The following is a 21,947-nucleotide window of genomic DNA, read 5'->3' as shown; positions in this document are numbered from 1 at the left end:
GGAGGCGACTTGTTTGTGGCCACCCCTCACGGGAAAAAGGCGTCTGGCAATAGATAGATAGATAGACAGAAAGACGTGTATTCTTATCTGATAATGATCGCTATCCCATTTCAGCTGGGTTGATAGCCAAGTGTAGTCAGTTTGGAGGGTTGATTTGACTAGTAACCAAGGAGATTCACATTACCCCATAACTAAGGCTCATTGAATTTCACGTAACCATGACCTAATACTGTATTCAGGTGGGGGGGGGTTGATTTGACTAGTAACCAAGGAGATTCACATTACCTTATAACTAAGGCTCATCGAATTTCACGTAACCACGACCTAATATTCAGGTGGGGGATTGATTTGACTAGTAACCAAGGAGACTCACCCCTCCCTTAAGGCTCATCAAATTTCATGTAACCACGACTTAGTATTCAAGTTGTGGAGGGTTGATCTGACTAGTAACCAAGGAGACTCATTCGAATTACACGTAACACAACTAAGTATTTGGGCTATGACTGAGTAAAATAATAATAACAATAATAATAATAATAAATACAGCACGACACATTAACTGTATGATAATCAGCTTATGCTATACTACTACCATCATGCTAACTATCCTACTTAGCGATAGGATAAAGTAGCATCTAGAAACATTTACGTCAGATTCAAACAGCCAGGGAGAACAAGGCGTCGCCGATGATGATGATCATGATGATGGAGGAGGAGGAGGAGGAGGAGATGATGATCATGATGATGACAATAATGGTGATGGTGGTGGTGGTGGTGGTGGTGGTGAAGGCGGTAATAATAATGATGATGGTATTTAAACAAAAATCGAGCTAGTAGAAATAGCCGGTATTGTGTTGCCAAATATACCTTACAACACTAGATACAGGAGTATGGCCAATGACAACACCAACATGATATATAAACAACAGGCTTAATTATACTGTGAACTGGTGGCCACGCTAACAATTGGACCTGCCATCGTAACTTGTCCATCAATCACATCTCTTAACCATACTGTAGCTTCTTCTACTCTCTAACTCACGGGCATTCCCTCTCTCTCTCTAAATATATAGGCTATCTCTTAACCATGCTGCAATTTCTTCTTCTTCTACTCTCTCTAACTCATGGGCACTCCCAATCACACTCTCTCCAAATCACATCTCTTAACCACACTGTAGTTTCTTCTTCTACTATATCTAACTCATGGACGCTCTCACTCGCTCACTCTAACTCATATTTCTTAACCATACTGCAGTTTCTTCTTCACTCGCACTCATGGGCCCTCACACTCTCTCTCACAATCACATCTCTTAACCATGCTGCAGTTTCTTTTACTCTCCAACTCCCCCTCTCCCAACCCTGGGGTCGCCAAGCCCTCAAAATATCAAACATGTTCAATTCCCGATTCTGAGATGTTTGCAGCATATATTCACATATTGGTTGAGGAATTTGGCGATCGTGTTATATACTGCTGATAAAGTGGCCAGTCCTGGCTCAGACTGAACGTGGACGGTTCACGTTTGTAGGACACGAGATGTTGTTCACGTACCAAACGCGTACGTCACTCAGGGATACCAACATTGAATATACATTCTTATAATTTTATATAAATAAATATATACATAAATACATAAACATAAAGCAACAATTACGCGTACAGTATATATTTTTCTTTACTACGAATTCCGCCAGAAGTCTACGGATTTTCCGCTGATGTTTTTACTAACACGCTGTATGGCTGTGGGCGGAGGCACGTCTCAGGCCACCACTCCAGCTGTACGGTCGTAACGGCAAACACTCTTTACCAACTTGTTCATCTTCTGTCGGTAAGTTGATGTATTTTTACCCGTATATTGAACTGCAATGTGCTGTATAGCTTTCAATCAGTCTTTCTTTCTTTAAAGTTCCTAAGTAAATATGAGAAAAACTATTTCACTTGCCGACGAAATATTGCGAGGGGGACAAGGAAAGAGGAGGAGAAGGAGGGGGGCAAGGGAAGAGGAGGAGGGGAAGGGGGTACTTTCCTTGTCCCCTCCCCCTCCTACACTTTCCCTCCTCTTTCCTTGCTCCTCTCCCCCCTCCCCTTTTCTTGCCCCTCCCCCTCCTACTCTTTCCTTGACCCCCTCCCCTCCTCTTTACTCCTCCTTCTCCTTTTTCCTTGTCCCCTCACCCTCCTCCTCTTTCCTTGCCCCCTCCCCCTCCTTTTTCTTTGTTCCCTCCTCCTGCTCCTCTTTCTTTGCCCCCTCCCCTCCTTCTCTTTACCCCTCCCCTTCCTTTTTCCTTGTCCCTCCCCTCCTCCTCCTTCCTTGCCCCCCTCTCCCTCCTCTTCCCTTAGCTCTCTCCCCTCTCCCTCCTCTTCCCTTGGCCCCCTCCCCTCCTCCTCTTCCCTTAGCTCTCTCCCCTCCTCCTCCTTCCTTGCTCCCCTCTCCCTCCTCTTCCCTTAGCTCTCTCCCCTCCTCCTCTTTCCTTGGCCCCCTCCCCTCCTCCTCTTCCCTTAGCTCTCTCCCCTCCTCTTCTTTCCTTGGCTCTCTCCCCTCCTCCTCCTTCCTTGGCCCCCTCCCCTCCTCCTCTTTCCTTGGCCTTCTACCCTTCTTCATTTTCCTTGGCTCCTTCCCCTCCTCCTCTTTCCTTAGCCCTCTCCCCTCCTCCTCTTTCCTTGGCCCCCTCCCCTCCTTCATTTTCCCTGGCTCCTTCCCCTCCTCTCTCCTTGGCCCCCTCCCCCTCTCCCCTCCTGGCGGACGGTACCAAACAGCATCTTTTGTCTGATTTATTATTAAGCAAGTATATATTTCATTTCAGATTCGTCAGTGATGTCCAGAAAGCAGGTGTACAAAGAAGAATTCCATGACATTGGGTTTACGCTTCTCATCGATCGTGGTGTCGAAAAACCTCGACGTGTTAGATGTGGGGAAGTGCTCAGCCATGAGTCGCTTAAAGAAAACAAGCTCCAGCGCCATCTCCACGGAAAACACCCGACGCTGGCGGGGAAAGACCGCCAGTATTTCAAGAGGAAAGAACAACAACTGCAGCGTCAGCGGTTGGACACCCCTATGAACACAGGAGTGTATTCTGTTCGACAAGCAACAATTGCATCCTATCTGGCTGCAAAAAGAATTGCTAAGTGTAAACAGCCACATACAATTGGGGAAAAGTTGGTGAAGCCAGCAATCCTTGATGTGGTTTGTACTATTTGCGGAGATGATGCGGTGAAAAAAAAAAAAAGTAAATAAACCATTCCATTGCCAGACAACACAATTGGCCGACGGATTCAAGGGATGTCGGAAGCCATCAAAGAACAGGTAGTGGCTGCCATCAAGGAGAGCGGAAACTTCAGCTTGCAGTTGGATGAGTCAACTGAGGTCAGTGACGAAGCACAGCTCTTGGTATATGTGCGGTGCCAAGGGAAGAATGACATGAAAGAGAACTTCCTGTTCTGTACACGACTGGAGACGACAACAACAGGTGAAGATCTGTTCAAGTTGGTTGACAGCTTCATCAAGAAAGAAGGCCTCAGCTGGGATCAGTGCTTCAGTGTGTGCACGGATGGTGCACCTGCAATGCTAGGGGCACATCAGGGTTTCACCGCTAGGGTGAAACAAGTCAACACCGCAGGGATAGTGACTCATTGTCTGCTCCACCGGGAAAACCTTACCTCCCGGAAACTGTCACTTGAGCTTAACTCTGTGATAAAAGATGTGATTCAAATAGTGAATTTTATTAAACCATCAGCTCTGAATTCCAGGCTGTTCAGTCAGATGTGTTCTGATATGGGTTCGGAATATGAACACCAGCTTTACTACTCTTGTGTCAGGTGGCTGTCCCGAGGGAAAGTGCTCCAGAGAGTGTTTGAAATGCGTGCAGAGGTTGAAATCTTCTTGAACGAGAAGAAACATGCACTGGCATCAAGGCTTGCAGAACCAAGGTGGTTGCTTAAACTGGCATATCCAACAGACATATTTACAGTGTTAAATCTGCTGAATATATCCATGCAAGGAACAGAAAAAACTCATCTCTTTGTGTCAGAAAAGCTCAAGGCATTCAAGGCGAAACTGAGGTCGTGGAAGGGAAAGATTGAGCGGGGGAAAACTGCGTCCTTTCCACTCTTGAACCTTTTTCAGGAAGATGAAGACGTCACGCTTGTGGACGAACAAAGTGTATTGATGAGCACCTTGAGAAATTGAGTGAGGAGTTTGACAGATATATGCCGGATGAAGAGTTGCATGAGAAATACAAATGGGTGCCAGACCCTTCGATGTCCACGTCGAACACCTCTCAGAAGAAGAGTCTTCCATCCCAAATCTGCAAGAGGAGCTCATCGAGGTGCAACATGATGAAACAGTCACTAGCAGTGTTCTGGACTACTGTGAAGGAGAAACCAGTCCTCGGCAGTGAGGCTGTCAAAGTGCTGTTGCCGTTCGTTACAACCTATTTGTTTGCATATCTGGCTGCCATCAAAACGAAAAGCAGAAATTGGTTGCAACCTGAACATGATTTGAGGGCAGCACTTTCTACGACTGAGCCGAGAATGGAGAAGCTTACCAGCCAGATCCTGGCCCAAGGCTCCCATTAAAATCAATTTATCAGTTGATAAAAAAACATTTTTATTTTAGTTTGTCTTAGTGGAATGTGACAAAATATTGTTTCATAAGTGGATGTTTTGGTTCAAATGAAGCCTTTAAATTTCTATAACTAAAATAACATTTAATGATGTTAATTTTGTCTTTTTCAACCTTACAGTACCTCTCTTACACGGCTGTTAATTACACTTGCCCTGTACTGTTACAGCGTACAACCAGTAATATACAATAATACATTACATACAGTGTATAAAACCAGTGGGTCGCGGTCATGGCTACATGTGCAGGATTGGGGTCGCCTGGAAAAAAGGTTGCTAACCACTGCTCTAACTCATGGCCATTCTCACTCACTCTCTCTAAATAATATCTCTTAATTATACGGCAGTTTCGTCTTCTGCTCTAACTCACGGGCACTCTCACTCACTCTCTCTCTAAATAATATCTCTTAATTATACGGCAGTTTCTTCATCTACTCTAACTCATGGGCACTCTCTCTCTCTCTCTCTCTCTAAATAATCTCTTCATTACACTGCAGTTTCTTCTTCTACTCTAACTCATGGGCACTCTCTCTCTCTCTCTCTCTCTAAATAATCTCTTCATTATCCTGCAATTTCTTCTTCTACTCTAACTCGTGGGCTCTCTCTCTCTCTCTCTCTCTCTCTCTCTCTAAATAATATCTCTTCATTACACTGCAGTTTCTTCTTCTACTCTAACTCATGGGCACTCTCTCTCACTCTCTCTAAATAATATCTCTTCATTACACTGCAGTTTCTTCTACTGTAACTCATGGACACTCTCTCTCTCTCTACCACTCTCTCTAAATCACCTCTCTTAACCATGCTGCAGTTTCTTCTTCTACTGTAACTTATGGACACTCTCTCTCACTCTCTCTCTAAGTAATATCACTTCATTATACTGCAGTTTCTTCTACTGTAACTTATGGACACTCTCTCTCACTCTCTCTCTAAGTAATATCACTTCATTATACTGCAGTTTCTTCTACTGTAACTCATGGACACTCTCTCTCACTCTCTAAATAATATCTCTTCATTACACTGCAGTTTCTTCTACTGTAACTCATGGACACTCTCTCACTCTCTAAATAATGTCTCTTCATTATACTGCAGTTTCTTCTACTGTAACTCATGGACACTCTCTCTCTCTCTCTCTAAATCACCTCTCTTAACCATGCTGCAGTTTCTTCTCCTACTCTCTCTCTCTAACCCACGGGCAGCCACTTACATCACTGCAACCCACCCAACCATCATGACTTGCCAGTATTATCAAGAGGATGGACAGGATAAAGAGCGAAAGACTAACGAGGAGAGTGTATGTGAGAGAGGTGGAGGCCAAGGATGAGATGGAGTGGAGAGGTATATGAGAGAAGGGGATGTGAGTTGGGAGCAGGGCAGCGAAATGGCGGAGGACAGGGCGACATGGAGGGGATTTGTTTGTGGCCACCTCTTACGGGATTAAGGTGTCTGGCGATAGATAGACAGATAAAAAAAAAGTTGACAAATTGCAAAGGCCTATATATTTTACCGCCAGTACATAATAATAAACTCTGTCGAATTCATGAATGAGGTTACCAAAAACAAAAGTAAAAATAAAAGTCTATTACAGAGAAAAAACTCACGGCAAGCATCAGGTGGTTGCCATGGTAACGAGTCGTCCATCTGGCCTTCTCCACCAGTCACGTATCGCCACTATTCTGCACCAAACTGCTGCACACAACCACCATGCCACCTGAGGACAAATATCAACAGATAGAATAAGGTGGAACTGAACTGAATACTGGATTCCCAGCGCCTGTCAAACACCATATGGCAGTAATTCACAGCCAAAGACACATGATAAGCAACGGAACAAAATATTGGACAGAAGACAGTAAGGGAGAGAATAATTACCCGGTACTAAATGATGCTGACTACTAAAATGAATTCAATATTGCATTCCCAGCGCCTGTCAAACACCATATGGCAGTAATTCAATGCCAAGACACATGATATGCAAAGGAACAAAACACTGGAGAGAAGACAGTAAGGGAGAGAATAATGACTAAAAGTTGTTGACTACTTACACGAGGTTCTTACTGTACGAGTAAGTCTGTATGTGGAAAAAACAAAAGTACTGTACATTAGAGAAAACTGGTGATGGTAGGAAAGCAGCAGCAGCAGTACCATCGTAGTAGTAGTAGTAGTAGTAGTAGTAGTAGTGGTAATATACTGTTACCATAGTAGTAGTAGTAGTAGTACCATTGTAGTAGTGGTAGTACACTGTTACCATAGTAGTAGTACCATTGTAGTAGTGGTAGTATACTGTTACCATAGTAGTAGTACCATTGTAGTAGTGGTAGTACACTGTTACCATAGTAGTAGTACCATTGTAGTAGTGGTAGTACACTGTTACCATAGTAGTAGTACCATTGTAGTAGTGGTAGTACACTGTTACCATAGTAGTAGTACCATTGTAGTAGTGGTAATATACTGTTACCATAGTAGTAGTACCACTGTAGTAGTGGTAATATACTGTTACCATAGTAGTAGTACCATTGTAGTAGTGGTATATACTGTTACCATAGTAGTAGTACCACTGTAGTAGTGGTAGTACATGTTATAAAATACTGTTGTAGTCCCAGGTTCATCTGACACGTCACACCGGTGGACTGCTGGCTTAAGCTGTCCTGCCGTAGTCCACCCTCCACTTTTCAGGGGGCAGGGCAGTAGCTGGGGGTGTTATTTAACCATGCAGTGTAGCCGCCCAGATATATCAGTGCCACCACATGAAGGCGTCCCTCTCCACCACCAAAGCAAAGCGGCAAATCAGCTTTATTGGTAGAAATGGAACTGTATTGGGCTTTTGTCTGTAAATTATTGTAAATATAACCCCTTCAATCCAGTGACATCTATCTGTCTATCTATTACCACATGACTTAATCCTGTAAGGGGTAGCTACAAACTGCCTCCACGTTGCTCTGTCCTCTGCCATTTGACACCCCTCCCTCCAACTCACACCCCCTTCTCTCATATATTTCTCCATTCCATTCATCTATCTCATTCTTGGTCTCCCCCTCCACCTCCTTCACATACACTCCACGTCAGTCTCTCATTGTCCATCGTGTCCACCTGGCCCAACCTATGCTTCAGATATTCTTGTTACCTCTATGTGTTTATATTCAGCTTAGGAGACACTTCAAACTGGCGAGGTTACATACAGTATAACGCTGGGTGGTAACCATAACACCAAACAGCAGGATGATGTGCAGCCTACTATGGTATAGATGATGTGCAGCCTACTATGGGGTAACCATGGCAACGCTTTACTGTACAACGCTGGGTGGTAACCATAACACCAAACAGCAGCATGATGTGCAGCTTACTATGGTATAGATGATGTGCAGCATACTATGGGGTAACCATGGCAACCCTTTACTGTACAACGCTGGGTGGTAACCATAACACCAAACAGCAGGAAGATGTGCAGCTTAGTATGGGGTAACCATGGCAACCCTTTACTGTACAACGCTGGGTGGTAACCATAACACCAAACAGCAGCATGATGTGCAGCCTACTATGGGGTAACCATGGCAACCCTTTACTGTTCAACGCTGGGTGGTAACCATAACACCAAACAACAGGATGATGTGCAGCATACTATGGGGTAACCATGGCAACCCTTTACTGTACAACGCTGGGTGGTAACCATAACACCAAACAGCAGGAAGATGTGCAGCCTAGTATGGGGTAACCATGGCAACCCTTTACTGTACAGTCGCCCCAAGAAGTGGTGGCAGAGTTTCAGATTGCTTCGGTCACTCTGCAGTGCCATACGTTCAATGAAACAGTGAATATAAGGTAAATATTCAATGCCTTCATCACTTCATATCAAATAAAATAGATATTATATCACGCCAAGAATGATGTAAAGTGAATAACAGGAGGCAGTGATATATTAGAAGTTAACACTTATATAGTTACCTTTCCCGATTTGAATGAATGTGAAATGTATTACTCCGCGCGTGGTGGGCAGTAGGCCTATAACTCCGTGTTCCTGATTTATTTTTCCCAGGATTTCAAATACAGATGCTCTAGTTTTGAAGACCAGTTAAGGAAAATTCTAGTGACTGCATTACACTGCCTTATTTTCAAATGCTATGGTGATGATACATCAACAATAAGGATGCCATAACAATGAAATTATTATTCGTAATGATGCCCTACCTGCGGTAGCAGCAAGACCATACTGCCTTTTTTTTCCGTCTTTCTCCCGCCAATAATAATTATAATTAGCAACTTTATTCCCAACTGATGCAAAATTATTTTTACTTGTAAGGAGGTATGACAGATTCTGCCTTTTTCTCTTACACTAGGCAATAAACAGGACCAAAACATGAGTTCATAAACTTTTGCAATGCAAAAGCACGCACTCTTAACTCCATCTTTTAACCTTGTCTTTTTAAATAAACTGTAATGTCCTGCTGAACAGAAAATGCAGATTTGGAAGTTTTGAACTCAATGATTGGATTATGAACCTCTGCATTTTATTACTCTTGCTAATCGATTTTGCACTGAGGATATCAGACTATGACAGAAGTTGGCATTCTCCAAGGAGCTCCGACTCTAGGGAAATTTCGAGGTTCTTTTTTTAATACTTCTTTCACCGACAGCCCTCTGGCTTATATTACATAATCCAGTTTTTTTTTTTTTTTTTTTTTTTTAATGGAAAACTGGCCAAAGGCAGTGTAATAACTTCATATCTTGGAGTAAATGTTATCTCCTTTCGTGCGTGTTGATCAAAACATTTAAAATAGCTTACTGGCTTGCGCCGCCTTCCCGCTTTCTGTCGTCGTCCATGGAGACATTGGAAACGGAAGTGACTTTAAATTATTCCCTAGTATTGTAACGGAAATTATTTTATAAACAATAATAATTAATTTTAATTGTTTATTGAAGCACCCTTTTGTTCATTCTTACGCTACTATGAAATTATTGCGTGTTACCATACTAGACTTGAACTCCACAAATTATTCCTGACTGTCCCTGAGCGATAGTTGTGAAATTTCAATTAGTTCCGTTTAGGATTTCCTATTATCGTAACTAACGAACTGCTTCCTACAGTTTTGAAATATACAGGTACTTTAGCATTGATTTATTGTTTTTTGTAACAGTTTTACGTATTAGGTTTCACCTTGTAGAGATATAAGCAAGAGTATGTGCACCATCGCTGACCGAAAACTTCTGGATACTCCGCCGTCACTTCTTAGGTCGACTGTACAACGCTGGGTGGTAACCATAACATCAAACAACAGGATGATGTGCAGCCTACTATGGTATAGATGATGTGCAGCCTACTATGGGGTAACCATGGCAACCCTTTACTGTACAACGCTGGGTGGTAACCATAACACCAAACAACAGGATGATGTGCAGCCTACTATGGGGTAACCATGGCAACGCTTTACTGTACAACGCTGGGTGGTAACCATAACACCAAACAGCAGGATGATGTGCAGCTTACTATGGTATAGATGATGTGCAGCATACTATGGGGTAACCATGGCAACCCTTTACTGTACAACGCTGGGTGGTAACCATAACACCAAACAGCAGGATGATGTGCAGCATACTATGGGGTAACCATGTGGCAACCCTTTACTGTACAACGCTGGGTGGTAACCATAACACCAAACAGCAGGATGATGTGCAGCCTACTATGGGGTAACCATGGCAACCCTTTACTGTACAACGCTGGGTGGTAACCATAACACCAAACAGCAAGATGATGTGCAGCCTACTATGGGGTAACCATGGCCACCCTTTACTGTACAACGCTGGGTGGTAACCATAACACCAAACAGCAGCATGATGTGCAGCCTACTATGGGGTAACCATGGCAACCCTTTACTGTACAACGCTGGGTGGTAACCATAACACCAAACAGCAGCATGATGTGCAGCCTACTATGGGGTAACCATGGCAACCCTTTACTGTACAACGCTGGGTGGTAACCATAACACCAAACAGCAGGATGATGTGCAGCCTACTATGGGGTAACCATGGCAACCCTTTACTGTACAACGCTGGGTGGTAACCATAACACCAAACAGCAGGATGATGTGCAGCCTACTATGGGGTAACCATGGCAACCCTTTACTGTACAACGCTGGGTGGTAACCATAACACCAAACAGCAGCATGATGTGCAGCCTACTATGGCCGTACAACGCTGGGTGGTAACCATAACACCAAACAGCAGCATGATGTGCAGCCTACTATGGCATAACCATGGCAACCCTTTACTGTACAACGCTGGGTGGTAACCATAACACCAAACAGCAGCATGATGTGCAGCCTACTATGGCGTCCCTGTTACTGGATGCAGATGCAAATTCCGTCTGGCAACCCAACCTCCATACTCTTGCCCGCACCTGGCAGTGGCAAGGTGCTGTCCACTGCAAGGAAACACTGGTTCACTGCATGGCACGGCCCTGCAGGGGTAGTTGCTTGTTTGTGATTGATAGGTCTGCTCAACCAGACAGACCAGGGTTACTCAATAACTGCGCACGAATAGTCTTTAAACTGAATAAAGTGGTCTAGAGATACCAAGAACAAAATTTTAAACACCTCCATGAAGGGGTTAATGCTGCCTTTAAGTACACAGTGGTGTACACATGGCAAGAATAACACTGACAATGGCACTGGATTGAAGGGGTTAATGCTGCCTTTAAGTACACAGTGGTGTAAAGATGGCAAGAATAACACTGACAATGGCACTGGATTCAAGAAATTAAGAGCAAATATGACTGGAAAAAGGCCAACATATAACAAGGAATTAGTGTATTCTTCTCGCCTGACATCCATGTGACTTAACAACATTTGTTCTAACTTGCCAAGATTCCCAACCCTTTTCAGCTTGGTGATGGCCAGGTGTAGTCTTACAAGGGTGGATGGACTTAAACTGATACAAACATGGAGAGGCATTTTGTTTAACTATTTTGTAAGAATAAAAGTGGTTCATGAAAGACCTATTTTGCCCCACAATATCCTCATGCGGATGTACCAACAACTTCAAAATCCCCAGCTCCAGGGGTGAACGTCCTCTCAGAAGTTAATGGAAGTAATAAAATGAAAAATACTGTATACTGTATATGTCCTGTGCTTACCATTCTCAACAGGGTTCAGAAAGACCTCAGCTTAACACACCAAGACACAACACTTAGAGACATAAATTTTCGGTCTAAGATGAATGAAATGACCTGGAGATGGCAAGAATAAACTAAGACATCATCGGAGTGAAGTGAAGAAAGACGCTGACCTGGACTGAGAACATACCACATTCAAAGACACTAATTTTCATGTAGGTCTATTTATCTATTGCCAGACGCCTTCATCCCCTAAGGGGTGGCCACAAACAAGTCGCCTCCATGTCGCCCTATCCCCAACCATTTCACATTTCCCTGTTCCCAGCTCACACCCCCCTCTCTCATATACCGGTACCTCCCCCCCCTCCATCTCATCCTCGGCCTCCCCCTCCCTATCCCCCACTCCACCTCACTCACATACACTCTCCTCGTTAGTCTCATGCTCTCTCACCTCTCCACATAGCCAAACCACCTCAATGTCTTTCTCCTGACGCTTCCTATCACATCCACACCACAACGCTCCTTTCAAGTAGGAAATACAGACAGAGGGAGCCAGTTCCAGAGTTAACCTACTGACTAAAATCACTTGGAGCCTGCCAGACTAAATTAAGGTGACAGTGCACTAAGAAGGCTAAAAGACTCACCTTAATTCGAAAGCCACTACACTGGGGCCACTGGTTCTCTGTAACTTAGGCTGCCACGTACCGCTGCCTGACTCTGTATTCATGTTGCCATCTTGCAAGTAACCCAAGTAACGCACTAGTAACAAGTAACATCGTACCTGCAAGTGAAAGGAACAATTAGTTGCAGGTGGGGGGAGAAAGTGACCAATATTACTCTTGTTATCATCAAAGAAAATACACCACATGTTGAGCCTAGTACAGTACATGATGTTTTGTGAATACCAGTACCGGTATTATCCTTATCCAACTTTAAGTCCACAGTTCCCTTTATGACCTATCAGTTCTTACTATTATCCCCTATTACACCCCCTTAAGTTCTCTCTCTCTCTCTCTCTCTCTCTCTCTCTCTCTCTCTCCTGACGAAACTGTTCATCTTGAGATAGACTACCAATCAGTGTACAAATCCCGTGTGGCCTCATTATACGCAGGTGTGGTTCACACCAAACAGGTATGAACAATACCACAAACCCTACAAACCCCCGGGCCACACCCCGCCCCAGCCTCTGATCCCCCCTCCCCCCTAAATAGCCGCAAACATGGCTACTAAGCTGCCTCTTTGCAGGTTATTTTGCAATTTATGTGGATAATGAAAAGGCAGGATTAACATAATACACAATAACCGGTAGTAAAGTGCAATATACAAACTAATTCGCTAATGAAGAGGTGCTAAGAAAACCTTCTAAAGTGACGCTACGGTGCTAAGATGATAAACAGCAGACCAGGTAACTTTGGTGCAGTTACCACGTGTACCTGTCAGGTTGCCTTCACCCCTTCAACAACGTGACATATTGCAATGTATTCAGGCCAGCAGCCTGGGTCGCCATCACCCCCTTATCACCTATTGCCCCCAGATCTTCACAAAACTGTCTCCAGGTGGCAAGAATGACACAAAAAATCGTCCAAGGAAATACATCAACAGACTGAAGTTTTTTTTTATCATAATTATGTTACAAGTACCGGTATGTGCTTCTTTAATCTGATCTCAGAATTATACTCTTTTTACTTTAACTTAACCTAAGATTATTATTTTTTATTTAGTCATTGGTATGTGCGCCTTTAATCTGATCTCATACTGTTGTCACTACCTTGGCCTACAACTGCTATCTCTTCCTCGTGCACTGTGCGTTATTAAAGAGATTACCATCAGAATACGATACTAGTCACGAGGAAGTGCTATGGAAAGGATGCTGTTGGGCCGCAGTTGTACAGATTAGCATTAGAATACAATGCTAGTCACGAAAACTGCTATGGATATGATGTCAAGCGGCAGTTGTAAAAAGATTAGCATTAGAATACGATGCTAGTCACGAAGAAGTGCTATGGCTATGATGTGGAGCCGCAGTATTGTCTTTTTCTGGCACTGAGCTGTGAAATAAGCTTCCAAAGGCCAAGAGTGTGGTCCAAGTTAGAGTACAAATTCCAGCTTTATTCTTTGTATCAGTAACCGATGTTATTCCGCTTAGGAGACTCCATGGTAGTGTGGGGCTGCATGCAGGCTGTGTCTAACCCTTCCACTTCCAAAACCCGTCTTGGCTAAATAAAGTGAAAAATAAAGTTATAATCGTCAGCAGGCAGCAGTAGTAAAGTGTTAGTGTGACTCCAGGTTGACTTAAACGTCTATCTATCTGTTGCCAGACGCCTTAGTCCCGCAAGGGGTGGCTACAAACAAATCGCCTCCACGTTGCCGTCCCCTACCATTTCACTGCCCTGTTCCCAGCTCACACCTCCCTCTCTTATACGAGTATACCGGTACCTCTCCATTCCATCCCTCCATCTCATCCTCGGCCTCCCCCTAACTCTCCCCCATCTCCACCTCATTCATACTCTTCTCCAGGGGCGTACCTATAGATTTGGGGGCCCGGGGGCTAGGTTCTTTGTGGGGCCCCCCCTCCAGGGGGGGGGCCCACAAAGAACCTAGCCGCCCTCACTCTCAAAACTTATCTAATATCTCAGCCGGGATTGTCGGGATGATAAATATATATATTTTTAAATATTAATAAAAAAGCTTAAAAATCTTTAAGGCTTTTGGTGGCCCCCCTCAATCGGGGGCCCGGTGGCAATTTTAAACAGCCCCCCGGCCCCCCTCCTCAGGTACGCCACTGCTCTTCTCGTTGGTCTCTCGCTCTCCATTTTCTCCACACAGCCAAACGTACAAAGTTAAAATCGTCAGCAGACAGTAGTAAAAGTGTTCCTGTGATTCCCTGCTCATCTAATTGTGAACTCGGTGGACTGCAGGATGAAGTTACCTCTTTGCAGTGCCACATCCTGCTGTCATGGGATAGGGATTGAGGAACATATATATTAAAAGTGGTACTGGCGTGGTTATATCAGTGCCACTACCTGCAGGCGTCCCCCTCCAACACGTCATCGGAATGAAGGAAGTATTTACGTGGAATTCTCTTCAAAAAATACCCCCAAACCCACAACATAACAAAAAAAACGACAATAGCCAATATATCGACGGAATTACATTACATACGAACATCCTAAAAATGTCGGGGCAGAATGTTTACAAAATTTCGGCAAGGTCACGAAAAACCCCGACATCCTTTAAATATCTGCAAACAACAATATTCTGCCACCAAACTCACACTTATTTACCTCCATTACCTTGTATAACAACAGTAAGCAGAATTAAGTGGGGAAATTAGTTGTTTGTAAGGAAAATGTGGGAGCAGAGCAGGATACTTACTACGCCAGCCATCGTCGACGTCAAATCTTACAAGAATGCCAAATATCATCTCAATACAGCCATTTTCCCTCACACACGTACACCCTGCTAATCTCTACCAAACATTAGTGAGTCGAATTATGTAAGTAAATTAGATGGAAGCTGCTGAAAAACGAAACACAGCACTATACTTACGCTGGCCTTCTTTGGCGTCTGTTCTTCCACTTACATCTGTCTCAAAACACATATATTTCCATCACATACTTATACCCTAACAACCTCCATTACCTTATTTAATATTAACAAGCAGATTTATGCACGTAAATCAGATGCTAGTGGTAAAATTACGGAAGTGGACCAGGATATCAAGAAGCAGGCTTTCTTGAGCGTTTGTTCCGACTTGTCGCCCTTTATGATCACGAAACACCAATTCACTTGAAATGCTCACCTCTGCGTTATCTCCATTGCCATATCAAATGTTCACAAGCACAATAATACAAGTGAACTAACTGTAAATTGGAATCAAGGCAGGATACTCACCACGTCACTTCAACATGCTCTCCTGAAACATGGCGTCGGATATACTCACAACACCAACCTCGGAAGTATTCATAAAAGATCTTTAACCATTTCCGGGATTTAATATGCCTTCACAGCATTTTAAAAATATTAGAATAATTTTGTTTGGTTGATTATTTCGATTTTTATATTTTTAGGCTTGGTTACGTTCAAACTGAAAGATAAACAAACAATTGTATGCACGTGCACCGGACGCTCGAAACATTTATAATTTTGGAACCTTGCCTGCGTCTCGGATGTGATGCCCGCGAAGTTCAAATTGGTATCGTGGTTTTGATCAATTTGCTGGTTTATATGCTAGAATCGCTGCACTTATGATTGAGTTAGCTGTGTAAAAGATTTATATGCTACATTATTTGCATGGATACTACCCTCTTGCCGGATATTTTGGGTTTGCTGACGATAAGATGAAGCCGAAGTCAATAACTACGAACAAAATTCCCACATCTGGCACTCCTTTCTAGTTTCAAATTCTCTCCCTAAAATTAGTTAAAACCTCAGCAGTACTAAATGTTACCTTTTTAAAGGCTCAGAGGAGAAATCACAGTACAATTTTCTTTTGTTTCCCTTAGGCGAATATAATGTACTGTGACAGAGATACCGAGATGCAGTGTAACAAAGAGTATGTGTAGTTAGGTAACGAGATTTTTTAAGAATACACAAATTATATACTTACCCCTGTGGTTTGATGATTGCCTTTTTAGTGAGTCTAGGTTATTTGGTGGCTGCATTGACTCTTGAATTATAAGTCCTCGACCCAAACCTTTCCTTTTACAACTTTAATCACGTACCTCAGCGGCAGAAAAGGATAATGCTACTACTCGACATCTATACCTCTTCATTACTAACACCATAGTCCAGCATTCGTCTTTTGCTACAACGCAGCATTCAGGATAAAGAGATGGCAATTTTAGGCCAATTTAAAGCGAAAGGAGAACTGTAGGCCTTTACTTTTATTATTATTATTATTATTATTATTATTATTGAGTCTGCGTTTACCTTGGAATTTTTGAACCATGGAGAGCGGTTACATGAACGAGCGCACATAAATACACCCCTCCCCCACCTCCTTCGTAGCACCTCTTTCTTAGCGATTTGTTCTGCACATTACATTAATTTTCACTCTCCTCTTCCTTTCTGATAATGCTGCCAGCTGTGTCTGCATTAATATAAGTAACATACAAGAGAATGATAAGGTGTAATGTGCCAAACAAGTTGCTACGGAAGAGGCCATTGATTTGACAGCCATTTCCCCGAGGCCCAGCAGTTCTCCTACATCCCAAGTCCTTCACGTCACCACTTGGCCACCAATACCCACCGTCCACAAGTCTCACTCAGGACTGTGATGATATTAGCAGGGGTGTTAAGACATTTCAGTGGGTGGTGCAGCTCAGTCATGTTTTAGACTCAAATCAGCAGACTTTGGTTCCCTAGGTAGCTATGATAAGAGACAAACTCGGGCCAAATACCGCCAGAACAGCAGTCAGTGGGGTGGAGTGTATTTGATGCCACACGGCTTGGTATACAGTACAAGAGGCACTGGTGTATGTGAGCAAATAATACCAATGACCATGTGGAAAGGATGCAGAGTGAGAGATTGACGAGGAGAGTGTATGTGAGTGAGGTGGAGGGGGGGGTGAGGGAGGGGGAGGCCAAGGATGAGATGGAGGTATGGAGTGGAGAGGTACAGTATATGAGAGAGCGGGGTGTGAGTTGGAGGCAGGACAGCCAAATGGCAGGGGACAGGGTGACATGGAGGCGATTTGTGTGCAGCCATCCCTTACGGGATTAAGGCGTCTGGCAATAGATAGATAGATAGACCTGCATCACGCGTTTACCGGCACTCCTTATGGTAGCATACGGCACTCATACCAAACAAGGGCTTGGTTTGGTACGGTAGGCAGGGGTTTGGTAGGCAGGGGTGTGGTAGGGTAGGGTGTGGGGAGGTGTGGGCACAATCTACTGTTGGATATGGTTAGGTGACGGTAAGGTAAGCTAGATATAGACTGGGTATGGTGTGGGGAGGTAGGGTAGGGTAGGGTAGGGCAGGATAGGGTACGATAAGGCAGGTTTGGGTAAGGCAGGGACAGGGTAGGGTACTGTAGAGTAGGTTTGGGTAAGGCAGGACAGGGTAGGGTACTGTAGGGTAGGGTAGAGTAAGGCAGGACAGGGTAGGGTACTGTAGGGTAGGTTTGGGTAAGGCAGGACAGGGTAGGGTACTGTAGGGTAGGTTTGGGTAAGGCAGGACAGGGTAGGGTACTGTAGGGTAGGTTTGGGTAAGGCAGGACAGGGTAGGGTACTGTAGGGTAGGTTTGGGTAAGGCAGGACAGGGTAGGGTACTGTAGGGTAGGTTTGGGTAAGGCAGGACAGGGTAGGGTACTGTAAGGTAGGTTTGGGTAAGGCAGGACAGGGTAGGGTACTGTAGGGTATGACAACACAGGGTAAGGCAGGGCAGAATATGGCAACACAGTATAGTGTATGGCAGACTTTGGCAACACAGGGTAAGGCAGGGCAGAATATGGCAACACAGTATAGTGTATGGCAGACTTTGGCAACACAGGGTAAGGCAGGGCAGAATATGGCAACCCAGTATAGTGTATGGCAGACTTTGGCAACAGAGGGTAAGGCAGGGCAGAATATGGCAACACAGTATAGTGTATGGCAGACTTTGGCAACAGAGGGTAAGGCAGGGCAAAATATGGCAACACAGTATAGTGTATGGCAGACTTTGGCAACACAGGCTAGACACTTGACATTCAGAGATGCACATTATGCCACTGGTAACACTGCTTATAACCTTACACAGCAAAATTAACCCACGCAGCTCAAAGGCGTCTCGCTACATTGTTACCAGTAATGTCACACGAGTTTAGCTGCCTTAACACAGACACACCTGGGCCTGAAAGGGGTAAAGGGAAGGGCAGACATCATCGTCATCATCATCATCATCATCATCGTCATCATCATCATCATCATCATCATTGTCATCTACACCTTTTTTACTCTATCTTGGCCCAGATTTTCACCCTGCTGCAGCTTACTTCACATAGCTCAGTGGCAGAAAAAGACAATATTAAGGCTGTATAATCCTTGGCACAGCACTTCTTCATGACTAGTACCATATTCAAGTGCTAACACTGGGTAACACAACTTTTGGTGGCTGAGATGTTAGACCTGTTACTGGGTATATTGAGGTGGCTGATTCTAAAAATGGCATTAGTTTGTCTCCATCAGCTCTGGTTATCAAGATATGATATATTCCTGATGTTCTCCTGTACTGCCAGTTGTGCACAAACATTGTTCACTGGCAACCACTGTTGTCGCCTATTTAATACAAAACTAAGATAAATAGCAGCACAAATATTTTATTAATAGTTAACCAGCAACGAAACACTCAGATAATAATCCAATCAGCATAGAAAGTGATCAATGAAAAAAATGTTCTTTTAGTCATGCATCTCACATAAACAGCATTTCAGAGACTTATTGCGGTGAGATGCTGCAGGACTTATTGCGGTGAGATGCTGCAGGACTTATTGCGGTGAGATGCTGCAGGACTTATTGCGGTGAGATGCTGCAGGACTTATTGCGGTGAGATGCTGCAGGATAATCACGTTGAATGTTCCAGCAGTAATCCACCATCATGTCAGTGTCCCAGTGTCCCCGGTACCGCTTTTCCATGGTCCTTCAGAGACTTATTGCGGTGAGATGCTGCAGGACAGTCACGGTCAATGTTCCAGCAGTAATCCACCATCATGTCAGTGTCCCAATGTCCCCGGTACCGCTTTTCCATGGTCCTTAAGTCTTGGTGAAATCGTTCACCTGTTCCTCGCTTAGATCACCAAGGTTGTCTGGGAAACGATCCAAGTGACTGTGGAGGTGATGCACTGTGATGCCCAATTTACAACCAAGTTGACACAAAGAAGAGAGCATGTTCTCCACTAGTTCAGAGTAGTTATCTGCCTTAGGGTTCCCAGGGAAGTTCCTTACAACAGCATGAACGAACACTATGCACAAGCCTCAGTGTTGTCCATTGAATCTTGCAAACATGGGTCTTTCATGAGTTCCCTGATTTGCGGTCAGTTAAAAATACCTGCCTTCAGCTTGTCCATGCTCAGTGCAGGTAATGTTCTACATAAGTAGCCAAAGCAAGCTTCATCTTTATTCAAAGCCTTTACAAACTGTTTCATCAAACCTAGATTGATGTGCAATGGTGACAAAATGATCTTTTCCCTGTCAACCAAAGGCTCTTTGATGACATTCTTTTCTCCAACTAAAATGTTTTCTCTCAGAGGCCACTCTCTTTTCACCCAGTGCTCCTCTTTAGATCTACAGTCCCAGAGACAGACAAAGCAGGGATACTTGGTGTATCCGCTCTGCTGGCCCAGGAAAAAATTCACCATCTTCAGATCCACACAGATCAACCATTGGTGGTCGTGGTATATCTTCTCCGAGACCAGGGGGACTGTCTCGTGCTCTTCACGCATCCGGTTTGACTGACAGATTGGCATTGATCCATGTTTGTTGCCGTTGTGTAGAACGACACATTTTAAGCCCCGCTTGGAACTGTCTATGAATAACCGCCATTCAATTGATGCGTATTTTGATATACCCATTTTGATTAGCAGACCTTGAGCATCGTTGCAGAAAACAAAATCGTTCTCCTCAGAGAAGAAGGGCACTAAAGCCCCTTCTCTGTGGCGATAAAACGTGATTTTGGCTCCCGGTTGCAGTAAAATTTTTCCTCCTAGCCTGGACGCTAACAATTCTGATGATTTCTTCGAGAGATTTAGCTCCCTTATGAGGTCATTCAGTTGGTGCTGACTAAGCCCTTCTGCAGCTGATGCTGTTCCTTTGAAATAGCTGTCACTTGGCCACAAATGCTGTCTACATCAGTAGCTGCTGATTCCTCATCTTCTTGAGGGAGCTCTGGCAGATGGCTGAATGATGGGACAGGTATCTCATCTGAGTGTGCAACAGGCCGTCTTGCTGAATCTAGGTCAGGCTACTTCCATTTACTGCGGTTACGTCCATTGATACCTTTTGTGTTAACCAAACACAAGTAACACTCATCACTATGGTTCCTCTGTTCTCTCCACACCATTGCTATACCAAATCTCAGGCAACTCCTCCTTCCGTTAGTCCATTGTCGCAGATGCTGTACGCAAGTTTTACATACAATGTGCGGAGCCCATGGCTTATCTTGGTGCCGTAGGTGTACTTTGAAGGAAGTAAAGTGTGCCCTATTCACGAAATCAGAAATAGTTTTTCTCTGTTCCATGAACATGTACTTTACAAATATACCAGAAAGTATCTGGATGATTCAAACACTTTCTTCGCGAGGAAGCCATGTCATAACCTGCCTTTGAAAAGAATACAAGGCATCGAGACTGAGGTAGTAGGAAAGAGTAATGGGATTCACACACTAATGACTCCATGTCATAACCTGCCTTTGAAAAGAATACAAGGCATCAAGACTGAGGTAGTAGGAAAGAGTAATGGGATTCACACACTAATGACTCCATGTCATAACCTGCCTTTGAAAAGAATACAAGGCATCAAGACTGAGGTAGTAGGAAAGAGTAATGGGATTCACACACTAATGACTCACAGTCTACACTTACTCGTATTTCCCTAGGCTGCCCTGGCAATCATGTTTTTTTTCTACTTCAGCCTGATGTGGTAAAAGAGGAAATGTGCAACAGTTAGTAAAACAGTCATCAGACTCAACTGGATAACAGTATTTCAGGGTCAGACAAAGGAACAGTAGGACAGCACACCTCCCTCTACGCTCCCTGACTGACTACTAGAACTCTCTCACACTCCTCCACTCCTCCAGGAGTTCTCCTCAACCTGGCAGATGGTGGTGGTGGAGACAGAGTTACAGAGGATACCATATGTATCAACTTACAAAATAATATTCAGCATTAAATATATTGCCTTGTACACAGTTTCTTTGACTGCTCTCATCAGTCTGAAAAGCCCTGTGCCAGTCAAAGGGGGGAAGGATAACCCAAATAACTCAGGCAATGTCAATTATTTTATCAAAAAACAAAACATGGCCATTTGATGCCTGTAGCCTACCGTTACAGCCAGAGCTCTGTAGTTCACATTTTGTAATTTGCTACAAATCCTCCAGAAAGGTGCCTTTGATGATACCTGCATTATCTCAAAAACTAGAGCTGCTGGAATGAATGGCAGGTTATTTTCTGAATCAGTGGCATAAATATAATGAGGTCTACAAACAGAGGCACCAAGAAATGTATTTTATTTTGTTCCAGTGTAATCTATTGGTAC

The 21,947-nt window shown here is 43.9% G+C and overlaps 1 protein-coding gene across 1 annotated transcript; it reads left to right on the top strand.

Moving 5' to 3' along the window:
- Positions 1-3,275: 3,275 nt before the first annotated feature.
- On the top strand, positions 3,276-4,181 carry LOC145406329 (zinc finger MYM-type protein 6-like). Its single transcript, XM_080277491.1, has one exon. It carries the CDS (start codon positions 3,276-3,278, stop codon positions 4,179-4,181), a length of 906 nt encoding a protein of 301 aa, XP_080133617.1.
- Positions 4,182-21,947: the final 17,766 nt, after the last annotated feature.

This window comes from Coenobita brevimanus, chromosome 70 (assembly GCF_032717465.1).
Source record: "Coenobita brevimanus isolate Jiangsu-jjx chromosome 70, ASM3271746v2, whole genome shotgun sequence".
NCBI classification, from domain to species: Eukaryota; Metazoa; Arthropoda; class Malacostraca; order Decapoda; family Coenobitidae; genus Coenobita; species Coenobita brevimanus.
The sequence above is the reverse complement of the archived record's forward strand: the minus strand, read 5'-3'. Positions and strand labels throughout refer to the sequence as shown.